Below are 23,247 nucleotides of genomic sequence, written 5' to 3' on the forward strand. Positions count from 1 at the left end.
AAGTTCAGCTGCTGCAAATAAATTAAACGAAAAACTACAGCCTTCTTGTCATGCACTAACAGGCAAATTACTTCTTAACAGACTATATAATGCATGTTTTTTTGCTTTTGTTATTACTAAAACAGCTGCTGTTACTTAGAGTTACACATTTTAAAATATGCACTTACTTTTCTCTTTCAATTCCATGTTTTTAAATACTTAATGTGTATCTACTCTGGAGGTCCACCTTGAAATTCTTTAAAAACAGTAAATATTTTATGGTGGAAACGGGGCTTTGCCCTGGACTGATGCACTTGTGACCTCAGCCAACACATTTCACAGCCACCTCATTGCTACAAGATGCTTTTTTTTAGTTAGATTAGGCTTAGGCTTAGATTTTAATTTGGAGTATTTTGAGAGAAAGCATAATGTAATTTCTCTCCATATTCTTTACCCGCAGTCACCATGGCGAGAGACTGCTCCGACCTCCTGCTCAGGGGAGAGACAAAAAGCAGAGTGTACCTGGTGACCCCTGACCTCCGCAGCAGAAGCTTCCCGGTCCTCTGTGACATGCAGCTGGATGGAGGAGGGTGGACGCTCATGCAGCGCCGACAGGACGGCAGCGTCAGCTTCAACCGCACCTGGGCCGAGTACCGATCAGGCTTCGGGGAGCTGGACGGAGGAGAGTTTTGGCTGGGCAACAATATGATCCACCTGTTGACCCGGGACAGAGACATGATGCTGCGGGTGGAGCTGGAGGACTTTGACGGGGTGATGGAGTATGCAGAGTATATGCACTTCAGGGTGGCAAGTGAACGGCTGCGCTACAGACTGTCGGTAGGCGGGTACTCGGGTACTGCAGGTGATGCTCTCCGCTACAGCAAAAGTTACGATCACAACAACAGGGCGTTCACCACGCCGGACAGGGACCACGACCGCTATCCATCCGGGAACTGCGGGGCCTACTACAGCTCCGGTTGGTGGTTTGATGCCTGCATGGCTGCAAACCTCAACGGGAAATACTATATTGGAAAGTATAAGGGGGTCCGGGATGGGATTTTCTGGGGAACATGGCACAACATATCTACAGAGTATTACCCCACCAATGACAGACAGTCTTTTAAATCTGTCAGGATGATGATCCGACCAAAGGCCTTTGCACCATGAGACTCTTTACCAGGGCATGTTTGAAAATAAAATAAACCAAATGGGTCTAACTGCTAACTTCAACCATAAGCTCCTAAGATGCTCATTACAGTTTAATAAAACCTAGTATATCCTCCACACGGTTATTTTACACTGTTAACACAATGCTGCCGCCTTGTGGCATTTGGTTTTGCAATAATGATCATTTTACAGGACAAGAACTGAAGATGTACATAGTTACAAAGGTTAGAGTCCTAAGTACATAGTACCATTTTTCGATTTCCTTCTTTTTTATAACCGGTTAATAATAATATGTCTTTTTGAGAGTTGTTTAATGACGAGAGAGGGAAATCCTCTTGTGAAGAGTTATTTTTCAGTGAATCTGACGGGTATTTAGCAACAGAGAATGATATTTTTATTACTGCAGTACTGGAAAGCCAGTTGATGGTTAATTGAAGTTGTATGGGATGTTTTATAATTATAATTGTTTTGTTGAAATAAATAAAATGGATAGATAGATATATGAATATGGTTTTGCTTTTGTTTCTCCTTCTTCCTGTTGAAATTATCTGCACTACTAAAATAAAAAATAAAAAAACAATAAATTCAATAACAATTAGATTTTAGTATTTTCCTAAAAATCAACAGAGAAGCAAACACTTTTTCTTGGATATATATATATATATATATATATATATATATATATATATATATATATATATATATATATATATATATATATATATATATATATATATATATATATATATATGAATCTGCTCCATGCATTAAAACCCATTAGTAAAACTTGTGGACGTGATAAAATGTTTCAAGACTCAAGTTCCCGAGAGGCTTCGCGAAGAGAACAATGTCACCGGTTACTGATTGGACAATACCTAAAGAGGGGCGGTGCTAGGTTTACACAAGATTGTCCATCCGGTTTGTATTTAGTCTATGGGTTTGTCAAGTTAATCAAAGTGATGCAGAATAAGCCGGAAGTGAAATATATTACCGTCAAAATAAAAGCATTAAAATCTGAGTTAGTGTACAGGCTGCTGGTGTTGGATCTTTAGCCCATTCTCCCCATCTAAAGGGTTGAAACTCTGAATGGCTTGTTGAATCACATGTTTTCTGACCCAGGTATACCCAGGGTTTACCAAGGTCAACGTGTCAAAATATAGGTTTGTGTCCTTATTTCTTTGCTATGCTAAAATATTTTAAAAAACTAAACTTAATAAAAATTACCACACCGAAAACCGGGAACCAGCTAGTTTTTCAGTACAAAAAAGGGAGGTATGGCTGGCAGATTATTGTCACTTTAAAGCCCTCATGCAGGTTAATCTGATCATGGCAACATGATTAAAAAACTGCAACCAATTAAAATGTCTTCATCAAAAGAAAACATAACAACAGCTTTTTCTTTTCACCTTATACTATTTTGTTGATTTATTGTTTTTCATCAGATTACATTCTAAAATGAAGATCAACTTGTTGTAAATTGTAGGTTATATAATGATTTTAGTCTGAAAACCCATACCGGAAGTATTAGTCTCGTGCAGTCTTGACAGTGTTGTGACTGTGCATGTCGGCTGAAAGGCAACTTGTTCAGCTCAGTAGTTTGTATAGTAGTTTGAATAAGCCGTAACTGCGACAGTGCGAAGTGTGGATGTGTTGGTTAACCGGAAGGTGACAGACATGTTTTGGAGCTCAGCGGGTCGGCGGGGATGTGTCGGACTCATCCGCTGCTGGTCCCTCACAGTCGGTCCCAGGACACTCACGACCCCTCACTGCCCTCTGCATACATCACGGTTCTTCTCCATCTCCGCCCCCGTCAAGTCTCCAACACATGAGGAGGTAAATCAGCCGCTGAAGCAGTGGTCTCTGGCAGTGAGCCCCTTCAGCACGGTGCGGGCACAGCTGGGCTGCAGCATCTCCGTCAGCCCTCTGGACCCGCACGCCTTCCCCGAGGCTGACCGAGCCTTCGTCACAGTTCACGGGACAGACACCGAGCACGAGGTCGGTCTGGATCTCTTACAGGTCCACTATGATGACCAGAGCAAAGAGCTGCTCATCTCAGCTGAGAAGGTTAACAGCAGCGTGTCCATTGATCTGACTGCACCTATCAAAAGTAGTGAGTGTCTCTTATTGGTGATGATGCAATTATGTATGAAAATGACCAATCTGGGTGTCTACAATATGGACTATTATTGGTCCTAATAGTGATTTAAAATCTCATGATGTTGTTTTTTGGTGTCTCCTTGTGTCAGATCTCTTCATTACCACTCATGGAAAGGGCAACGTGAAAGTGCAGAAAATGGAGTGTGATATCTGCAAAGTTCAAACAGAGAAGGGCAACTGTGTGCTGCACTCTGTAAAGGTAGGTGGTAGCATGAGAACATGGAAAAACATAGGAAATGCGTATTAAACAAGTGGAGATGCAATGATTCACCACAAAATAATACCACAATTACACAAATACACACTCAAAGTTGTTTCAGCAAATAGTTGACTGATTGTAAAACTTAAATTGTTTATTTTCTTGATCGCTTTATACAACAACCACAGTACTACACTAGAGTCAGTATAGGCTAATATATGGAGGAAATTATGGCTTTTAAAATTATTTTAGTGTTTCTTCATAAAAAAGCAAAAGGGTGACATCATTTATACACCCTATGAAGTAGCCAGAATGAGTGTTGTGAGGACTGAGACACCTGTTTCCTAGTTTGCAAAGACAGGCGATATTTACTGAATTTGACAAAAGAGCTTATTGGATTAGAATCACTGAATGCACCTTTAAAGTTAGACAATCCACTACACTGCTGTTGTAGAGTTGATGGCATATCAAAATAGGCTTTATCAGTTGTTTCAGACTGACACATCACTGTTGTTTGTTGTATTTCAGGGTCATCAGGTTGACGTCCACTCCCATGGAGGACATATTACAGGTGTGGGCACCATCCATGGCAATGTGGACATCAGCACATGTGGAGACAGTGTAAGGACAGTACACTCAGCAGACATTAGAGGGCAGCAGCAGCCTGAATACTGGCTTTATCTGTGTTTACAGCATTGAGGTTTTACGGCACACTCCTGATTTGGAGACAAACCTGAAAAAAATGAAATCATGTGTGACTTTCCTGTGTAGTGATTAATTGTTTGTTTGCAGGGAGTGGATGTCAAGAAGCTTCAGGGCACCAAAATGAATATTTCAACAGAACATGGCCCTCTGAAGGTCAAAGCCATCTATGCTGAGTCCAGCTGCATCTCCTCCTGCTCTGGCAGAGTAGAACTGGGGCATGTGCATGGTGAGTAAACAGCAGCATCTGTTTGTCATCTAAACTGTGTCATTTGTGCTGCAGCCATACTTAAAGGTAAAGGAACAAAACGATAAAAAAAAAATGTCATCAAACATTTTTCATCAGTTTGGGGTTCACTTAGTTATATACTGTCTATGGGTTCACTGTCTTGTTCAAAAACACATCAATGCCCATGAGCCATTGCAGCACACAGCTGCATTACATTAACTTGGTTTGTAAAGCAGAACTTTGGTACGCCAGGAACCTGGGCTCTGATCCGAATGAGTCTCATTAAATGCAATGTGGTTGCAATTCATCACAAATACTGTACTTGTTTATTTTGGAGTCACTATAAAACAGGTTAGTTTTTTTTTTTTAAAAAGGCCTAATTCTGGAGGTAGAGAGTATATCACAGACAACCAGCACTGATGTGAAATGAAGAGACGGAAATGCGTCATCCATATAGAATTTTAATTTCTTCCTGCTACATACGAGCCTCTTGTCGTAGAAAACATGGAAACAATTATCTTGTTGACTTCAGTGATATCGGTCTATGATGTGTACAGTATGTGTAAGAGGCTTTTTCTTTGCCATTTTTTGTTTCAGTTTTAAAAGCATTATTTACATACTAGTGACTGAAAATAATCTCACAGTTATAGAAGTTAAAACTGACCTGCTTTGATTTATTAAAAGGTGACGCTACTGTGAAGAACCTGTCTGGAGATACGGTTATTGGTGAGTAAGCCGACCCTTTGATTGCACAATGAACTACGTATGGTATCTATCGGTGGCTGTTCAAAGCAAAACACCTGAGGCCTGTTTTGCTTTTGCAGATGGTTCGAATAGTTTTCTGAAGGTTTCCTCTCACAGCGGAGGCATTGATGTCTATGTGGGAGACAGTGCCAGTGCCGAACTCCACAGTACGGAAGGTAAACGCAGTTTAAGAAGAATGTTCACCTTATGAATGATAGTTTTCCTTCCTGTACCCTGAGTGATATGTTAATCCCTCATTCTTCTGTTGTACGTAGGAGCGGTGTGTGTGCGTGTCCCCTCCTCATTGAAAGCTGTGATGGAGCTCTGTGGCACATCAGTGGATATCAGCCCAGAGGTTGTTCTGCATGGAGTAGAAAACAACATAACTGAGGGCCAAACCACAGTTACTGGTGAGCCATTATTTTTATGACATCACACTCCATAGCACAGCCAATTAACTAAACCCTGCTACAAGGAAATCAACACAGTTCGCTCTGTTTCCTTTCCATACTCTTGTGTTTCTCTCATTTGTCTGTTTCTGTTTCAGGCTATATAAATGGGGAGTCCCCAGTGGACCAGTGTCTTAAAGCTCAGGCAGACAGAAACTCTGTCAAACTGAGGACACAAAGCTGGTTTGAGTCCCTGAAGCTGGGGAGCTGAGCCATAAGCAGTAACAGTTACAGAGCCCGATTTTTACTGTTGCTTTGAAAGACTGGTTGTACTTTGACATAACTTAAGTTTCTAAAAACCTTCTGCTCAGGATATACTGTACTCTCCAGAAAGACATTGTGTATCATCTACTGTATAGTATTCAACAAATTATTCGTGTTTAAAAACAACTGTACATACGCTGCGTCTTGAAAGCATACCATGCAGATGTACATCAGTAATGTTTTGCACTGAACTGTAATGGTTTTGAATATTTTAGTCAGTGAATGTCTTTGCTTGCTTATATTTTTTCTTCATGATGTGAAATATTGCCCGTGATTGAATGTCCTCTCAATGTTATTTAAATAATAGTCCCAAACTGTGACTAAATCATGGTGTTTTTTCTATGAAGAGGCAAGTTCGGACACCTCAAATTCAATTATAGTTATACATTACAAAATCTATGTGAATTATATTGGTCCAGCTCCAATTAATGGCAGCCTATTAGTAAGCCATTTAAATCTAAACACTAAGGATTGATAACTTACAACACATTTTCCTCAATCTTCTTTGCATATTCCAAAATAGCTTCATATCATTGCCAAAAAATGAGCAGCAAACCTGAGCAAGATCTGAGCTTCTTTCCCCTAATGAGCTTCATGTAACTCGAGCATAAAGTGTCTCCCCGGGTTTGCTTTTAGTATCAACAAAATAGGTCCAGCATTAAACAAATAATACATTTAAATATAAAACCAACTGAAATGCCATAAGAAAGTGTTGTATAAATGAAGGATACAGCAAGACTGTAGTAAAAAGGAACAGCTTTTTAATTTGAGGAGCATAAATATAAATATCCCGAAAAGGGAAAAGACAAACGCTAAGAGTATAGACACAGTATTGACAAGCTAATGCTTATCACAACAAGTAGAAATTAAACACATAACATCAATTTTAACAACCTCTGAAATCTTGTATTTTGAGCGACACCTGAGAGTTCAAATTTAAAGTGCCTTGTACTGCCATAGATATAAAAGTATAAAATTTGTTACATGAATAGATACCAATGATGGTCATGAAGCCCGGACAATTTTGCATCCACGAGGGGATTTGTGTCAACTTCAATAAATAATTAGTGGTAGATACTATCTAGTGCTTGTGGAAATAGCTTGGCTATATCGTGTATACATTTAATTTAAATGTAATATAATCTTTAAATCAAGTTTGTCCTCAACCTGGACTAAGATTTTAAGGCTGAGGCAGTTTCTCTACCTGAGAACCATCTCATGACCAAAACTGCAACATACAGCTCACTATAAACTGAAATAAAGAAAATGAAAAACTGTTACATAGAAGTCCAACATTGAAATCACAAAGGTTTAGTTATTAACCCACTGGAGCCTAGCAGGGTCAAATGCAATGTCAAACAATTTATGTAGAAGCAAAATGGAAACTACTGTATTAAACTCAAAACAGAAAAGCAGATGAGATTCCACTGTCAGGAGCTGATGAAATATTATGTGTCAGTGAGGCATTGTAACAGTGCTACTACGTTATTCAGACAGGTGAGTCTCAATCTAATTTTATAAAGCTAGGGTAGCTGGTTTTCTGGAAAAGGCAAACGTCCCCCTCCCACCAGACAACGGGCATATGCATACTTACATTTTTTTAATTTTTTTTTTACAGATGCCGTTATATAGCTGCAGTTCTATGAAAATGACTGTTTTCTTTGCAAACTTGGTGAGCCTGTAAATCCTTTTCGGAAGACACACTTGTGAGTTGGGGCTCTAGCTAGCTACAGAAACATGAACTTGAATTTGCCAGCTGCTGTGATCCTTTTGCTACGGTTAGCAGAAGGCTAAACTATTAGCAACATTTTCTCTGCATCTCTAAAAATGCTTTGCTGATCTTGACACATCAAGTTATGGAACTTTTGCCAAGTAACCAAAAAAACAGCTTACCCCAGCATTTACCAGTGATTTGGGATTTTTAAACATTCAATTTATTTTGTGTAGATTATCTCAAGTGTATCATGCAAAATGGTTTGTTGAGGATGCTCTTAATATATTTTGAAATCATGTCCCAAAATGATGGATGCTGTGATTACTTAGGGCCCTATTTTTACAACATCATTACTTATTGAGATCTGTTTATATCCTCTCTGTACTTGCTGCTCTTGTCATCACGGAGTGTTGTTCCAGCACTTCCCAGGTCTCATCGGTCTTGATGGGTCTCGTGATTGGATGCACAATGTGGCCCATGTTGTATCCAAACCAGTAGGGAAAGTTATCATTGCTGTGCTCCCAGTGCTCCACACGTGGCTGAAGCTTTGAGGCGGCCACTCTACAGGAACAAACACTCTCTGGTCATAAAAAGCTGCCGTGTAACACTCTAACTTAGCAGCATTCTTTCTAAACGCGTCTTACTTGGAGATGCTACTGCAGCAGGCCATCGTGATGGAGCAGAGTGGAGGACAGATCCTCTCTAAGAGTCGTAGACTGCGATCCGTGAGAAGAACACAGCCACTTACATCAAGTTCTCGCAGGTACTGAGCACCACTTGTCAGATACTGCACTGCCATATCTGTCATCTAAGGCAGGACAGAAGAAAATAGAAAAAGATTGGCATTAAAGGAACAACTGAAGGTTTTGAAGGGGGGAGTGTATTCATGCATGTATACCTTCAGACACCCTGACATCCGCAGTGTGACTAGACCTCTGCAGTAAAAGGAAATAGATCTGATGGCCGGGTCTGACAGAGCTACACAGTGAGACACATCCACGTGTTCCAAATCTCTCATGTTTTTGCACAGCTTCTGCCCTCATGAGAGAAAAACAGACACGAGAAAAACAGGTTGGGAATAAATGTGAACTAATGATAAAATGTATTAGTAGAGGAGCCATGTCTACAAGAAGACGTACATGCCGTCCTCTGTTCACATCTGTTAGCAGTCAGCAAGTCAAACAACAACAACTGTGAAAATGATTGACTTTTCTCAGAAACAGTTTGGGGGACAAGTTTATTTCCCGGCAGCTGCTGACATGAGCAAACAGTGGAAAAGGAAGTTTAACTTGGACCAACAAAAAAATTGTAAACTGCTCTATAAAAATGCCACATCTGGCCATGTGTTGCAATCTGATCTAGATTTGTACCTCGATGCCAATATCTGTGACGTAGACACACTGGGCGAGAAACAACTTCTTTAAGTGAATCCGCTCAAGAGCTGCCAGCCCCTAAAAAAACAAATGCAAAAGTTAGACTATTCACAATTTTTCAGGAATTTGGGAGGGTGAGAAACAATACCTGATCCTGGATGTTGCAACCGCTGATGTCAAGAGAGCAGATAGAGCTGCCACTGAGCCACTCCAGACTCATGTCAGTCAGACCCACACAGAAACTCAAGTTGAGATGATAAAGCTTACACAACCTGATGAATGAAACTTGCTGCATGAGACCATTTAACAAACCATAATGAGATAAATGTGTGTGTCTGTGGGGAGGGGGGGGGGGGGGGGGGGGGGGGGGTCATTCTGTATACCTTTGTGCAATCCTCATAACAGATGTGTCAGTGATGTGACTGCAGTAACTGACATTCAGTTCTCTGAGTTTAGTGCATGAGGAGCCTTCAGTCAGGTACTGGATCCCGGTATCACTCACCCTGAAATACAGTAAACCCAGAACATTATACAATGCCATAACAAAGCACAGAATCCAAAACTACAGCAGCAGCAAACACAAACACACACTTATCACAAAGCGAGATGTCCAAGTTGTGCAGGTTCTGGAGGCTGGCCACAGATTTGAGGCTGGCGTCAGTCATTCTGCAGCATTCTACAGCGTGGAGTCTGCGGAGGTCTTGTGAGCTGCTGCACAGGGCTTCCCAGCTGATATCTGTTAGTTGGTTGTTGCCTGAAGTGCTCATGATGTGTAGAGCAGACAAAATAACTGGTACACAATGATCTTTTCATGTCTATGTGAAAATTAATGTTGCAGAATACATTATGGTCTCACCCTCTGTCTGAAAAGTCTTTAGTTTGGCCGCAACTTCAGCGATGGCTTTTAAGGAAACATCGGAAAGATGAGGAGCATCCAGCAGAGAAATGGCAGATAGACAGCGACATCTGGCAATTAGTGCCTGTTAGAAAAGAGTGTGACTCAGAACTTCTCTCTGCTGCTAGGGGTTAAGGGCGTGTGGACAAAAAAAAAATGTACAAGTTGACAAAGCAAATTCTTTTCTAATTTATTCCTTATTTTCTGTGTCTTTGTTGAACATTCCTGAGCAGGGATGCTGACCCTGTATGAAACCTGCTATGTGTTCGAAATGAATGAACTTACCAGAACACAGCTATCCGACAGCGTGGGCATGTCATTGATTACAATCTCCTTGAGTAAAGGGCATCCAGCCGAAATGTATCTGAACCCATTTACAGTCATCTGGGAGGAGAGAGAGGAAAATATGTGTGTATGTTGGGATCTGAATCATTCTCCTGGACGCAGTTTTACTTGTTGCTCACATTTTCAGGGTCCTATAAAGTAAAACATCTGGAGGCAAACTAACGCATATTCCCAGAGGGAAAAGTGTGTTTTATGTTGCATGTGTGTTATGTTATTGAGAGTGCACATGGTGAGTAGGTGGGCCAGAGTTGACAGTATAAACCCAACCCTCTTCTTGGAGCCAGCTGCTGTCTACCCTCCCTCTCCTTCAGATCTTTGTTCATTCGCTCTGAGCTCTGAGTGCAAACAGTCACCAGAGTAAAAGCCAGAAACAAGCAGAGACACGTGGAAACAGAGAGGCTGGATTTATCCAAGGTGGACTGAATTCTGAACATTCAAAAGGCAAAAAGTGGTGTCCTGTCTACAACTGAAGCTGAGTGGAGTGGCGTTATACCAAACTGAGAGGAGAATATCAACTGACCTGAGTGCAGCCGGACAGGTTGAGGTGGATGAGATTGTGGCAACCCTTCCCTGTGGTCAGGTAGATAAACCCTTTATCTGAAAATTTGTAGCAGTAGGCCAGACTCAGGTATTGAAGGTTGAGGCAGTTTCTGTTTGAAACCAATAGTCTGATTAGTTTTTATCCAAAACAGATGACAACGTGTTTGTGTTTAACCACTTTGACTCACTAGGGACAAAAGTCTAACTTTGAATACATGCTCTGCAAGGAAGGCATCACCATCAAAATAAGCAACATCAAATTCTGAATTAAAAGAAGATGTCCTGAAATTATTGTATGGTAAAGAGTGAAATATTTCCAAAAAAATCATAATAAAACTACTACACATGACATAACAGAGCTCATAACTGAACACTCTAGCAAATCTATCATTAATGCAATCAATCAGTCTAGACGTTATGTTATGATTGCCACATCTGTTTTTCTAAATCATTAAGTTGGCATCGACCAAGCTGCTCCGAGACATGAAATACAAACCAGAAGCACATTGGACAAACAGAGGAGGAGATCATTCTGGGAACTGAGGGGCAGCAGGCCAGAAAGGAGTATCATACCGGGATTTGTTTGTCTGGTTTGAGGATGTGAGTGAGCTGCACCACAGTTTAGAGCACAAATCTAATGACATGGCAGTTTTACCATAATGGGAGGTTTACCTGGACAGCTCTCTTAGAGTTTTGTTTGTTATCAGTGTGCAAGAAAGGTTCAGGTAGAGCAGACAGGTACAGCCCTCGACAATTTTCTGAACCATCATATCCTGTTAAATGGCAGAGATTTTAATGTCACCTTAAGTTCTCTCAAAAAAAGTAATGAGTTAGTACCTTGAGAAAGTTTATCATTATTCTGAAATACGAACTCATTATTTCATGGAAGTTTTTCCATTAATAAATCAATTGTATGTAAAAAAAGACAATGATTAAACAAGTTAAAGTGGTAAAACAACCAAACAAAATAGAGTTAACAGTAAAGTAATGTGATATGAAGATAATGCTTTTTTTTGTGGATTAAGGTTTTGGCAATCTATACATTGTCATAAGTATTAACAATGGTTTACTTACTGTCACACTGAGACACTCTGACAAATTGAGGTCCTGGAGATTTTTGCATTCGCCTAAAAAACACAATGGAGAGAAAACGAGTAAAGACCAGAGAAAAGGCTGGTCAAACTATGTTGTCCTTTTTTTTAAAGAAATACTCTAATGAAGCTCTAATTTTTGTAACATCTAATCTAATAAAGTATTACAGGACACTATGTAATGAACAACACGGAGTGTCATAGTGTTCTGCCTTCTTTCAAAGCTGTATATACATTCCTGGATAGCGCCTAACTCTTACATAATGTGCTACCTCTTACTTCTTCCTCAGGGCAAGCAGCAGCTGTGCTCCATCAACAATAACACTGTTCACTGTTGACCTATTGCTTCTGTTTCCAAGCCTGTTTTTGTAAGACATTCATCCAAAAATCATTCTTTTCCTCAGCTCTTCTAACTGAATAGACAATCTCTGCAGTGCACAGGATGCGTGTCACTTCCTCTCTCCTCTTAGCATCACTGCTTCTCCTCCTGCTCCCGTCAGCCGAAATGAAAAGGCCGGGGAAAGGCAGAGGCCTCAAAGGAGTCAGACACAAGCTTGCACGGGAAAGGTATGGGTTTACCCTTGGGTCTAATTAATTTAAGTAATTTTCCACCTACTCTAATGACCATGTGTGTAGGCTGTAACAAGTGATAAATTAATTTTGTCAGGGTAAGAGGTGCTGGGCGTCACAGCAGAGCGGGCCCCTCCAGGCTTGTGGCACCTGACTGCACGGAGTTGAGAGAATCTGGAGACGTCTTTGTAGACTGTCAGGAGCGGCGCCTCACCTCCATTCCAACCTCACAGACCTGGTCTAATCAACCAAAGCACCTCCTTCTAGCACGCAACCGAATCAAAGTCCTTCGTGATGGGGCCTTCCAAGGATTTGAAAGTTTAACTAGTCTGGACTTGCAGCAAAATCAGATCTCTCTAGTGGAGGAAGGGGCCTTTGAGGGCCTGACACGCCTTACAACTCTACTGCTGCAGCACAACCGACTGGGAACACTTAGCGAGGAGGCCCTCATCCCCATGCCAAACCTTCGCTACCTGCGCCTATATGATAATCCCTGGATTTGTCTCTGCCCGATGGACAGTCTCATACGCACCCTTCAGGTCCCAAGCAACCGGAATCTAGGAAGTCATGCCAGGTGATTTTGTGATTCCACAAAAACAGATTTCATTGTTACTTAATATAGTTCAGATTTTTTGTGGGGCTGTTTGAGGTACTTATCTATAGTCAGTCTATTATCTACAGGAGATGGTGGTCTGCATGCCCCAAGTTTGGTGAAGCAGGCAGAAGTGCCAGCAAAGAGGCTAGTCAATAGAAGAATGTATTTTAGCCACCTAAAAAGAAAAAAAAACTATTTAAGCACCAGACTCCCTTGATAAAACAGTAATTTTGCCTTGCAGAACACAGGAGTTGCTGGTCTACAGATGCCCCGATTGGTTAGGCAGTCTGTGTTATTGTGTGACTTTGGCGTTTTAAAGGATTATTTCAGATTTCAGATTGTGCAAGAAAAAACAATACTTCATACAACTCCGCTTCTTAAAATCAGTACCATCCCTTTAACAGTGTTTCCTCTTCTAGGTGTGCAGAGCCCACCAGACTAAAAAACATGAAGTTGAAGCTGATTGACCCCGAGTTACTCTGTAAGGAGACAGACCCAGCTGATGATCCACAGGGCGACCAAACAGATCCTATTCCAATTCGCACAAAACCAGATGCCACCACAGCTTGCCATACCTACCTTTTCCCCCAAATACGAATGGACTGCAGTAACCGGGGCAAGTTTTCAATCAGCTTTGTTCTAAATGATTTTGATTAATTGTACTCTACACTGAGCCTTACTGTGTCCTTTGGAAATTCAGCGCACATGTTTCTTATGTAACGGAGAGGTTAGAAAAAATACCTCTGAAGCTTCATGCCATAGAGCTCGTATGTTCATGATTAAATATTACTGTTGCATGGAATAGCTTTCATTTCTCAAAAGATTTTCAAGACTAGACACAGGCCTGGCAAAGAGAAACATCTGGTTTGGCAGGTGTTTTCTATTCATTGTAATGTTGCTTGCTTCCTAAACCTGGGACTGAATATATTTTATAGCAATGTATCACTTTATGAACAATTTGTAAAGCATCAGCTAAACAAAGTTTGGATCATCAAAATTCCATAGAAAAACATGCAACATTGAGTTAATCAAATAATGTGTTACTACTGTCTGCCTCTTACTGGCAGGAGGCCCGGATTTTAGGATCAAATTCAGATTATGGATAGAGTCATAAATATGCCTCTGCGTCAATTTTTGTCTTGCAGTACTGCGAGGAAAATCAAGATGATTTCTTAGTACAGTCTTAATACAGTAATACAGCAGATGTAAAATAATGAGATGTATTTAAGTTACCCTTTAAGTAACTCTTCCCCTTTATGTTTAGGTCTAACTGAGGTGCCTACAGGTATTCCAGATGATGTTGTTCATATCGATCTGTCCCGTAATTCAATTCATCGTCTCAAAGCCAAAGATTTTCAGGGAGCGAGGAGCCTCAAAACCCTAAACATCAGTAATAACAACATGGAGCACATTGACACAGGTATGTGTGCTATTATTACTACATACCTATGAATCATACTCAGTAAATATTACAGTATGTGCTTAGTATTTCCTGTAATATCCAGGATGAAAACCTTTTCCTGGGGCTGATGAATAACATATGGAAGGCCAAAAGGTGGAGAACACGTTATTCAACTGCTGCTGACTTCTGTTTCCCATATTTTTCCTTTTTAGAGACAGCGGGCTTTCTGCCATCTTTGTGTATACAGAATTGGCTTTATTTATAGTGGGGAAAGCTGAGAGGGTTACAGACATAAAGTGACCACTCTGCTTAAGTGATTTAGACACAAACTGAACAGCAGCCCACACCTTCTGCTCAGAGTTTGATTGCACCCCTGGCTTTTACTTTTCTTGGTAAACAATAAACAGCATTAGATCATCCTAAATATAACTTTACTAAGAGAAACAAGAAGTAAATGGATAGATATACTCATGCATGTTTTTCTTTTCTCTCTCCCAGCTTCCCTGTCTGGGCTGCTGCACCTTCGTGAGTTGGACCTGTCCCACAACAATCTGTATTCTGTCCAGTACGGGGTTCTTGAAGACCTGTACTTCCTGTCACAGCTAAAACTGGAAGGGAACCCCTGGGTGTGTGACTATAGGTAGGTTATTTGGCTCAAACGCCATTTTCATCAGACAAATGCAAATAATTATTAAAAAACGAATTGCATTTTTTTCAGCATCCACTACATGGTGTACTGGCTACGTCTGCACCCGGTGGTGAGGCACTCTGGCCTGGTGTGTCGTTCCCCTCCTGAATACACTGGGGAGAGTGTAGCGCAGTATGTACTTTCCTACAACCGAGAGTGTCCAAAGGAAAGACAGCACAGCAGAACAGGTCAAGACCAAACGGACCCTGAACTGTGGAACACACCAATGGAAGTGCGGGGAGAGCTGGAGGAACTGGAGGAGGATCTGGAGCCAAGCCATTTGAGAGCACCGCAGAAATACCAGATTTTCAGGCTTTCATGATTCAAGAGAAAATTGACCTAACATTTGACTATAAAAAAGCTATTTTTTCCCTTTTCTTTCAATATTATAAAAACGTCTGTATCAGATGAAGAAACTATATTGGCAGTGTTGCTTTTATGTTTGTTTTCTTTTAATCAAAATACAAGAGCTACCAACTTATTGGCAGCAGCAACTGCTTCTATAGAACATGATATGTATGGGTCAGTGAAACATGGGTGCTCATTAAATACGAGAAAAAAACTTAATTCAAGTGCCATACTCACTGATACATTTCATGCTGGGCCATTTAAGAGATGTGCAGCCACGCAGGTTGAGATGAATCACAAATGGGCGGTAGTTCTGCAGAATCTGCTTCATTGTGCTCTCTGTTATCCAGTCTTTCTCCACAGAGAAGTTGATCTAAAAGGGACACACAATTAGGAAACATTTATCCTCCTATTTCAAGTACAACTTTAAACACCACTGTGGATTAAATACAAAGAGCAATCTCCCAGTACCTGACTCCACAATGTGCCTGACTGGATGATAGCTTTCCATGTGCAACACACCTCAGCACAATTCAGCCAATCTTGCAACTCTAAATACTGAAAGATCTGCAGAAAAAAGAACAACCATATGTCATAGTTGATCATTTGGAAAGGTGGACATGTATAAAATTCCTTTCTACTTATTTCACTTCTATCTGAATACTTAAAGGTTTTCCCACATTGCTCTGCTCCACACTGTTCTTTTCAAAGTAAAAAGATTAAAGCACACCCTTCGATGCCAAAACAGATTAAAGCAATTAAGTCATTTCCATTTTGATCACATGATAAATACTTTAGGTTTATTTTCTCATACAATCAGCTGTCAGTTTGCAAATGTTTGTGAAATTTTCCCTATCATCATAAGACTTGTGTGAAGCTAAACATTTTTGCAAAGTGCCTAATAAACAGAAAGAAGAAGAAGCACAAATTAAAGGGAAAAAAACCTTGCTGAGATGTTTTATAAAAATTTCTGGTCACGTTGCTTCTGTTCTCTCTTATGCTCTCTGTGTCACATTACTAAAAGTTCATTGCTCTTTAAAAAGGCTGCAATGTTATGATAACATATTGTCATTATATTCAGGGCATTAAATTATCTTAAAATGACAACAGTTTTGTTAATTGCAGTTATTTCTGAAACAATATATTGTCCAACAAAATGTGGTTATTGTGACAGGGCAACAGGCAGGGTTCACTGCCACCTTTGCCACTTTGAATGGCAGTGTGATGTAAGTGTACAAGAAGCCTCGTTCTTTCTCCAAACATAGTCATGCTGGAGCACTATTTATCAGAACAAGTGTTGGACAGAAACACCAGAGCAAACAAAGCAAAAATTCTAGTCTCTTTGCCAGTGAATTTCAATCCAAAACAAACAGGGGTTACGACTGGTAAGTGCAAGCAGAGTCAAAAAGGAAAGATGTTTACTGGAGTTTACACATATTTATAATCTACAGGGCCACTGGTATGAAAGTACTTCTATAATTATATAATACTTAAAAAAACACCCTTACTGATCGGCAAAATTTACATCAGCAATATATGAGCAAGTTGTCCCATAATCAGAACTCTTTCTGCAGTAATGGGTAATGTGTGTATACTAGAACATAATGAGCTTCAACTGTCATTAATCAACTGGCCCCAAAGAGACCTGAGGCCTGTTTACAGAGCCCTCTTTAAGTCTTATGTAACAGATATGATCTCATTACTGAGTGCTTGGAGAACAGAGACATGAAGCCGCTTGAGCTTTAAACCCGGGCTATCATCTCTCTGTGTGGCGCTGAGTGACACAAGAATGCTGTGGTTTCAGAGGAAGAACCTTAAGTGAGAGGCTGCTGGGGAGCACCGAGAGTCCGTCACATCCTTCTCCTATCTGGTGGACTTTGTCGCCGATTTCTATGAACCCTTTTTCCAACCTCTGCAAGATTCACACAAACACATAATCAAGAAAAGTAGAGTTTTTTTCTTTCTAAAATCCCATATAAATGTTTACCTTAAAGTAGTCCTTTGTTCTCTTTGAGTCCTTTGCAACATTACGCCATGCAGCTATGATGCGCTTCAGACGGCCAGCGTTTACAAGTCTCTCAAGTTTCTCTATGGCAACTAAGTTGAAAAGAAATTTCAACCTTGTTTCAAATGTCCATCACTTTTGAACAGTACAAGTGCTTAGATTTGGAATGAGAAGTGCAGGGGACAAAATGAGTCACTAGTGTGGGTGTATACATCTGGGAAGAAATGAGTGTCAGGAAAGACTTTCAGTTTGGACACATTTCTTAACCACACTGCATGTTTTCTCTGGCTATATATACACACAAGAGAGTCACAGCTCGCAACAACAGTTAAAACTCCTCATGGTTACTTTTCATTCAGAAATATTCAAGTAAACTACCTACCGGCCTGTGTCTCCTTGTGTAATTTTACCCACTTTAACCATTTGGTGAGTGCAGCCTGCTGGCATTTCCTCTCATAATGCTTCTTTGTCATGTCCATCTTCAGAGCCAGCTCTATAGTATCTCTCTTACTCTGCAGAGTGAACCTCCTCCACCTCCTGTCCCCGACAGCAAACACAGTTCATCATTAATTCAGTGGAAAGGAACGCAGGTTTCTACCTGCGTTAACTCACAGGACAGGAGCCAGTAACATTGAAATAATATCATTGCATCTCAAATTTGTTTTTTTCTAATGATGATCTAAACTGAAGCTGGTTTGGATATCCAGACAGGACAGAATGATTGACTGGACAAAAGAAGTCTGTGCCAACAATAGACAGGTGAAAAGCAATCTGTGAAATAGAATATCCTCATGAACTCAGGGACTTGTTTACAATGATCCAGAGAACATGCAGGACTTTCATCCACACGGGTCAAATTTCTGCTTAGAGTTTCATCTTTGTCACTCTCACCTGGTATTATGAATGATTCTTATATAATCTGTGGATTAATTTCAGAGGCTCCAACTTTTTGTGTGAATTGTTATCTGAATGTGTCACTCATGTACAATTAACACATATCTATTCAAGACACATGGATTCACAAAAGATATGAAGAAGAAGGCACCAGATGTTTTAAAACTATTATCTCCCAAATACATTTCTGGATTGATTTAATTTGAGCCTTCACCATGCAGCCCATTTAATAAATGTTCCACCTGTGCTTGTCCAATTAGGTTGATTTTCACACAGCACCAGCTGTCTGCAGTCACCTAATTGCAATCAGTGTAAGCAGAGTATCCTCCCTTCTACTTTTCCTATCATTCCCCTCAAACCTTCAGGAGAAAAAAAGGACGGAGCATGATTGATTGTTATCCTGGCTGGTAGTTTCAATCAATAGTCTGCTGTCTGTTGTTGCTACATGTGGAGGCTATGGGTGAACTCACCATCATGGCTCTTCCATTTGGGTAAATAAAATACAAGTACTTTTGTGGCTAAATTTGTTCTGTGTTAGTTGTTCTAAGTTTATTGTTTTTCAGGGTTTCTTGGCTTTGCACTCTGTTGTTATGGGGCTGCATTTGCTTTCCTCCTCAAAAAGGTAAGATTTTTGTATATTTCATAATTATGTGCAACCATACCAATATATTATATGTAATGTCTGTTTTGTTCCCTGATAGGTTACAATATTGCACATGCCTACTCTCTCAATGATGAAGAATTCAGTAGCCATGCTGGCATGCTTGTTCCACAAACATCAAACCACTTTCACTCAGGAGCATCTTTAAACACAAACCAAGACTCTGCTAGTCCAAGAGATGATTTGCAAGATATGAGACCCCAAAGCTTTGTTCACCCTGAAAATAACGAGGCTACTGGCTCTGGTACTAGCTTCAGTGAAGACATTATGCAAAGCAAACCAGACTTGGACCATAATGTCCCCTCTGCTCTCTCTGTGCAGGAATATGAGCATGAGGGTTCTGAAAATCAACACCCCCTTGGCTTATTATTGAAGGAGCACACACAAGAAAACACTGTGGAGGGTGTCAGTTTCCCAACAATCAAAGCTTTCAAACAATTTATCGAAAGAATGAAGAGCTCCTTTTTAATACCAGGAACTGACTTAGGTACTCATTTTCAAATTGCACGGGAAAAGACAGAAAATGAGATGGCTTCATATCCTGAAAGTATTGAGGGAGAGCCTGACACAAGCTATAGGTCTACTTCTGCAAAAGAAGGTGCTGCCCCTGATGCTGTCAGATTAAATGAAGTCTGGAGCGGACCTATGAATATAGCGTTTGAACAAAGTGCACAGGATGCCAAATACCAAATGCCAAGTGAAAGCCTCTCTGTCCCTGACCCTGTCGACTCCACTGCACTCATTTCTACTAGTGTTTATGACAACCAAGACCTGGGCCTGGACTCTGCTTACCCACATCATATTTTAGCGCCCACAGAGCCTTTTTCAAGTAATGATGAAAGCTTTAACAGTGGTGGCCTTTTTGGGAAAAGCCCTGATATTTTCACAAATGTGAGAAATGAAGATCAGTCAATAAGCTACAAGCTTCCTGAAGAAATACCCTCTGGCTCATTCTTTGGAGAGGACTTGTCTTTCGATGGCCATGTAACTGTGTCCCCTGTTAATGTCCTTCCCTCTCAAGATTTCAATTACTATTCAAGTAAAACACCACTAACCTCTGAGAAGAATATCCAACAAACCAAATATACATCTCAAAGTAAAGACTTTTTAACAGGGGATAAAATGCAATCTGGTGGTTTTGAACCTGGAAATGATTTCCAAAGTGAGGAGTTAGGCAGATTGACTCCAGCCAAAGTCCTGTCTGCACCAAAGCCCCCATCTTTTAATTTCTACCACCTGCCTGCATCTACTGGTTCTGGTTCTTCAGGCTCTAATTACCCTTCACCACAGAGCAGTAGTGCTCATGTGGGAGTTCAAACAGGCCGCCCACATGATGCTCAGAATCAAGCTTTCAACACAAAGCAGCCAGACGGTTTCCACCTAATGTTTACTGTGAAACCTTCCAGCTCTCTTCATGGTTCAAACAGATATGATCCTTCCACCCTAACTGCCCATGAAGATGAAGAGAAATCAGACATCTCCAAGCACAATCAGGCCTCTGCCACGCAAGGACCAGAACACATGGCTGGCAATAGCCGTATTCTCCTTTCTAGTGGTTTAGCTTCAAGCCAGAGTGGGGTGTCATCTCAGTTCAGGGATGTTGATGAAAATGTCAACTCTTTAACTAACTTGGCTCCAACCTCAGCATCAGAGAGACTCTTTTCAAGATTAGCTGGCAATAAAATCATGTCCAGGAACTTTGGAATCAAGAATATAATCTCCGACAAACGTGGTGCCAGAAACCCCCTAGGCTCATTTTCTGCCCCACTCAGACGAGGCATTTCTCTAAACAGTGACTATATGATAGCAACCATAGCTGGCCATCCAAAGACCACCATGCAAGTAAACAAGGTATGGAAGTATCCTGCCTTTGTGAATAAAAAGTCCGGCAAAATGGCCTACAGGGCTCTTAAACCACTGTCTGCATCCAAAGTTTCTGCTTCTACTTTAAGTCATGTATGGATGAATGGCAGAAAAACAAAAAGGTTTATGAAGGTATATGCTGTTCAGTCCAGAAAAGGCTATGTAAGGAGCAAAAGCTTTAATGCACCGTATCGGCTGAATTAATTGAAGAACACTGTATCCCACAATGTAAAAAGATCTAAAGAATCGTAAAGGACAATAAAAACTTTGATAGAGACAAAATGAACATGAAGGTAAATATGCAAATATCAAATCTAGAAAGACCTGTTTCCTTCTTTGCTATCTTAAATGTAAGTGATCATTGATTGCAAGTCCTTTTTGTAAACATGCTTAAGCTGTCATGACTACTTAATGCTCACACAACTATCGATTCAAGTGTGAAATCCTTTCATTTCTTTTTTCATTAGGATCTGTTGCCATCTTCACCTGGGAGGAAAATGAGGATGAGGTCTCTACAGTTCTACTCACATCTGCTCTGACTAGTAAAAGCATGCTCCTTGTTTTGATTGTGTCACATGGGATAAGCTAATCAACAACTTCATTGTTTTAGGTTGACTATCTTTATTTTCAGTTACAAATAAAAAGTAAATGCTGATATTTGAACAGTTTATAGCTGACTCATGCATCACAATTTCACATTCTCTATGTAAGATGATGATTTAGAAAAATTGTCACACTAACTTGTTTAGCTAAAACATCACTTAGTGCTTGTAAGCTGCACATAAAAAACAACTACCTGAATGGTGATTAATCTTATGTCTAATAGCCCATTTGTTCATTTTCCATCAGGAAATCCTTGATCACTTAATCAACCCTCATGTTTGAGCGTGACTGCAATAGTGTAGCCCTACCTGAAGCAAGACCTTGTTAATTTTTTCCTGTAAAAGCAGTAGGCCTTCTCAAACAGACAAAAAGACATCTAGAGAGGATTACAGAAATGCAATTAGTATAAAATCACTCAAATCAATTTAATTTGAGTCTGAATCATTTATGTTTGAAATCTGGAATACAGCATGACTTAAGTACCATGTGTTCATCTGGGTCCAAATAGACAGTGTCCACATTCCTACGTGTCAGAGAGATTGTTGCAGGGTGCTCTTCTGCATCAGCAAAGAACTTGTGCCTCAAAAGAGAACAAACTCAACATATTTATCATTTTGCTACCTAACTGAAAGTAGAAATGAATAGTACTAATGGAGTAATGGATCCTCAGGTATGTTGCTTTTGAAAGTAACTAAATATAATAGTCAAGAAAATCTATGTTCATCCACATGGCGTGATTTATTATTGCTAATATGTATTTAAAGATGTGTTTCAGTGAGCAAATGGGCAATGGTGTGAGCAAGGTAACTAGAGAAGAAGTGAAACTTATTGTACTTATTGTACCACTTATTGTAAGTCGCTTTGGACAAAAGCGTCTGCTAAATGACATGTAATGTAATGTAATGAAAGAAAACTTAAACAAGTGAGCCACCAAGTGTCCGTCTCGAGGAAAGTCACAAGAAAGAGGTCTACCTACCAGTCAACATCCTGGAGATTATCGTGTCCCTGAAAGGCCATAAGAGCGTTTTTCAGAAACTGTATCGGGTCATTGGGACATGACATGCATGAAGCTGTCAATAAGGTCTGTTGTCAAAGAAGGTGAAATAAACAAGTCATTATACTATGTTACTTTTTCACATACACAAAAAATGAGAATATCATTAAAAGATGATAGTAGTCAGCTGAGTATAAAAGTAGTACTAAATATGCTAACATTTCTATACAAGATAACTGACCTTGTATATTTGTGGCAGGCTGTGTTTCAATTCACACTCTTCCAGAACCGGCTTTTCATTTGCTACAGCCATATTTGGTCTACGACACATTTGCAAAGTCGAATAGTTATCGAGGAACCTTACGAACCAGCCAGTTCATTTTAGAGTTTGTCAGATTTCCTGTTACTTCCATCTCCATTTGGAAACTCAGTGTTGCTAGGTAACGCATCAGGTAAAACTTAAGTTATGGTAGCTAGGTGTTGGCCAACTTATGCGATGCAACAAGAGTTAAATGTTACACATTGTACAAAATCAACGATGTGACGCAAATTCATTTTCTGTTAACAAACTGCATGTGTTAAAATATTTGAAAATTGTATTAAAATATAATATATATAATATACAGAAAGCTAATACTTGATATAAAGCTATAAAATCATCGCTAATAATCACGCAGCGAAAGATTTGGTCGACCACTCTGAGCTGCCCCACCGAGTGATGTTGCCAGATTGGACAGTTTTCCGTAAATTAAATTCAAACTTTAATCCAATGTCTG

The 23,247-nt window shown here is 40.1% G+C and overlaps 4 protein-coding genes across 10 annotated transcripts; 3 read left to right on the forward strand and 1 right to left on the reverse strand.

Moving 5' to 3' along the window:
* Positions 1 to 2,658: 2,658 nt before the first annotated feature.
* fam185a (family with sequence similarity 185 member A) lies at positions 2,659 to 6,389 on the forward strand. The gene is made up of 8 exons (XM_059335446.1): positions 2,659 to 3,256; positions 3,393 to 3,502; positions 4,031 to 4,123; positions 4,295 to 4,433; positions 5,118 to 5,159; positions 5,258 to 5,353; positions 5,453 to 5,587; positions 5,725 to 6,389. Exons 1-8 carry the CDS (start codon positions 2,821 to 2,823, stop codon positions 5,835 to 5,837), a joined length of 1,164 nt encoding a protein of 387 aa, XP_059191429.1. The 5' UTR covers positions 2,659 to 2,820; the 3' UTR covers positions 5,838 to 6,389.
* A 179-nt stretch (positions 6,390 to 6,568) lies between these two features.
* Positions 6,569 to 23,187, reverse strand: fbxl13 (F-box and leucine-rich repeat protein 13). 5 transcript variants are annotated; one of them, XM_059335197.1, is made up of 21 exons: positions 22,713 to 23,182; positions 22,454 to 22,482; positions 21,961 to 22,057; positions 21,786 to 21,853; positions 17,839 to 17,993; positions 17,439 to 17,548; positions 17,265 to 17,363; positions 15,923 to 16,018; positions 15,689 to 15,824; positions 11,832 to 11,884; positions 11,430 to 11,530; positions 10,738 to 10,867; positions 10,158 to 10,256; positions 9,834 to 9,957; positions 9,569 to 9,731; positions 9,361 to 9,480; positions 9,126 to 9,249; positions 8,975 to 9,055; positions 8,503 to 8,637; positions 8,249 to 8,412; positions 6,569 to 8,165 (listed from the first exon to the last, which is right to left on the reverse strand). In XM_059335197.1, the coding sequence occupies exons 1-21, from the start codon at positions 22,800 to 22,802 to the stop codon at positions 7,973 to 7,975; spliced, it is 2,367 nt and encodes a 788-aa protein (XP_059191180.1). In that variant the 5' UTR covers positions 22,803 to 23,182; the 3' UTR covers positions 6,569 to 7,972. The 5 variants fall into 5 exon arrangements, 3 of the variants coding, with proteins under 3 accessions (XP_059191180.1, XP_059191179.1, XP_059191181.1); XM_059335196.1 differs by having other exon boundaries at positions 6,570 to 8,165; positions 22,454 to 22,560; positions 22,713 to 23,179; XR_009394546.1 differs by lacking the exon at positions 6,569 to 8,165 and having other exon boundaries at positions 8,275 to 8,412; positions 8,503 to 8,642; positions 22,454 to 22,560; positions 22,713 to 23,186.
* On the forward strand, positions 10,517 to 16,457 carry LOC131973248 (leucine-rich repeat-containing protein 17-like). Its single transcript, XM_059335201.1, has 7 exons — positions 10,517 to 10,797; positions 12,253 to 12,415; positions 12,516 to 12,992; positions 13,433 to 13,629; positions 14,278 to 14,433; positions 14,914 to 15,055; positions 15,134 to 16,457. Exons 2-7 carry the CDS (start codon positions 12,291 to 12,293, stop codon positions 15,423 to 15,425), a joined length of 1,389 nt encoding a protein of 462 aa, XP_059191184.1. The 5' UTR covers positions 10,517 to 10,797; positions 12,253 to 12,290; the 3' UTR covers positions 15,426 to 16,457.
* On the forward strand, positions 18,691 to 21,529 carry LOC131973247 (uncharacterized). 3 transcript variants are annotated; one of them, XR_009394548.1, is made up of 4 exons: positions 18,692 to 18,841; positions 18,914 to 18,972; positions 19,052 to 21,167; positions 21,342 to 21,529. XR_009394548.1 is itself a non-coding variant. In XM_059335200.1 (4 exons), the coding sequence occupies exons 1-4, from the start codon at positions 18,807 to 18,809 to the stop codon at positions 21,411 to 21,413; spliced, it is 1,977 nt and encodes a 658-aa protein (XP_059191183.1). In that variant the 5' UTR covers positions 18,692 to 18,806; the 3' UTR covers positions 21,414 to 21,529. The 3 variants fall into 3 exon arrangements, 2 of the variants coding, with proteins under 2 accessions (XP_059191182.1, XP_059191183.1); XM_059335200.1 differs by having other exon boundaries at positions 19,052 to 20,862; XM_059335199.1 differs by having other exon boundaries at positions 18,691 to 18,841; positions 19,052 to 21,529.
* Positions 23,188 to 23,247: the final 60 nt, after the last annotated feature.

This window comes from Centropristis striata, chromosome 6, assembly GCF_030273125.1.
Source record: "Centropristis striata isolate RG_2023a ecotype Rhode Island chromosome 6, C.striata_1.0, whole genome shotgun sequence".
NCBI classification, from domain to species: domain Eukaryota; kingdom Metazoa; phylum Chordata; class Actinopteri; order Perciformes; family Serranidae; genus Centropristis; species Centropristis striata.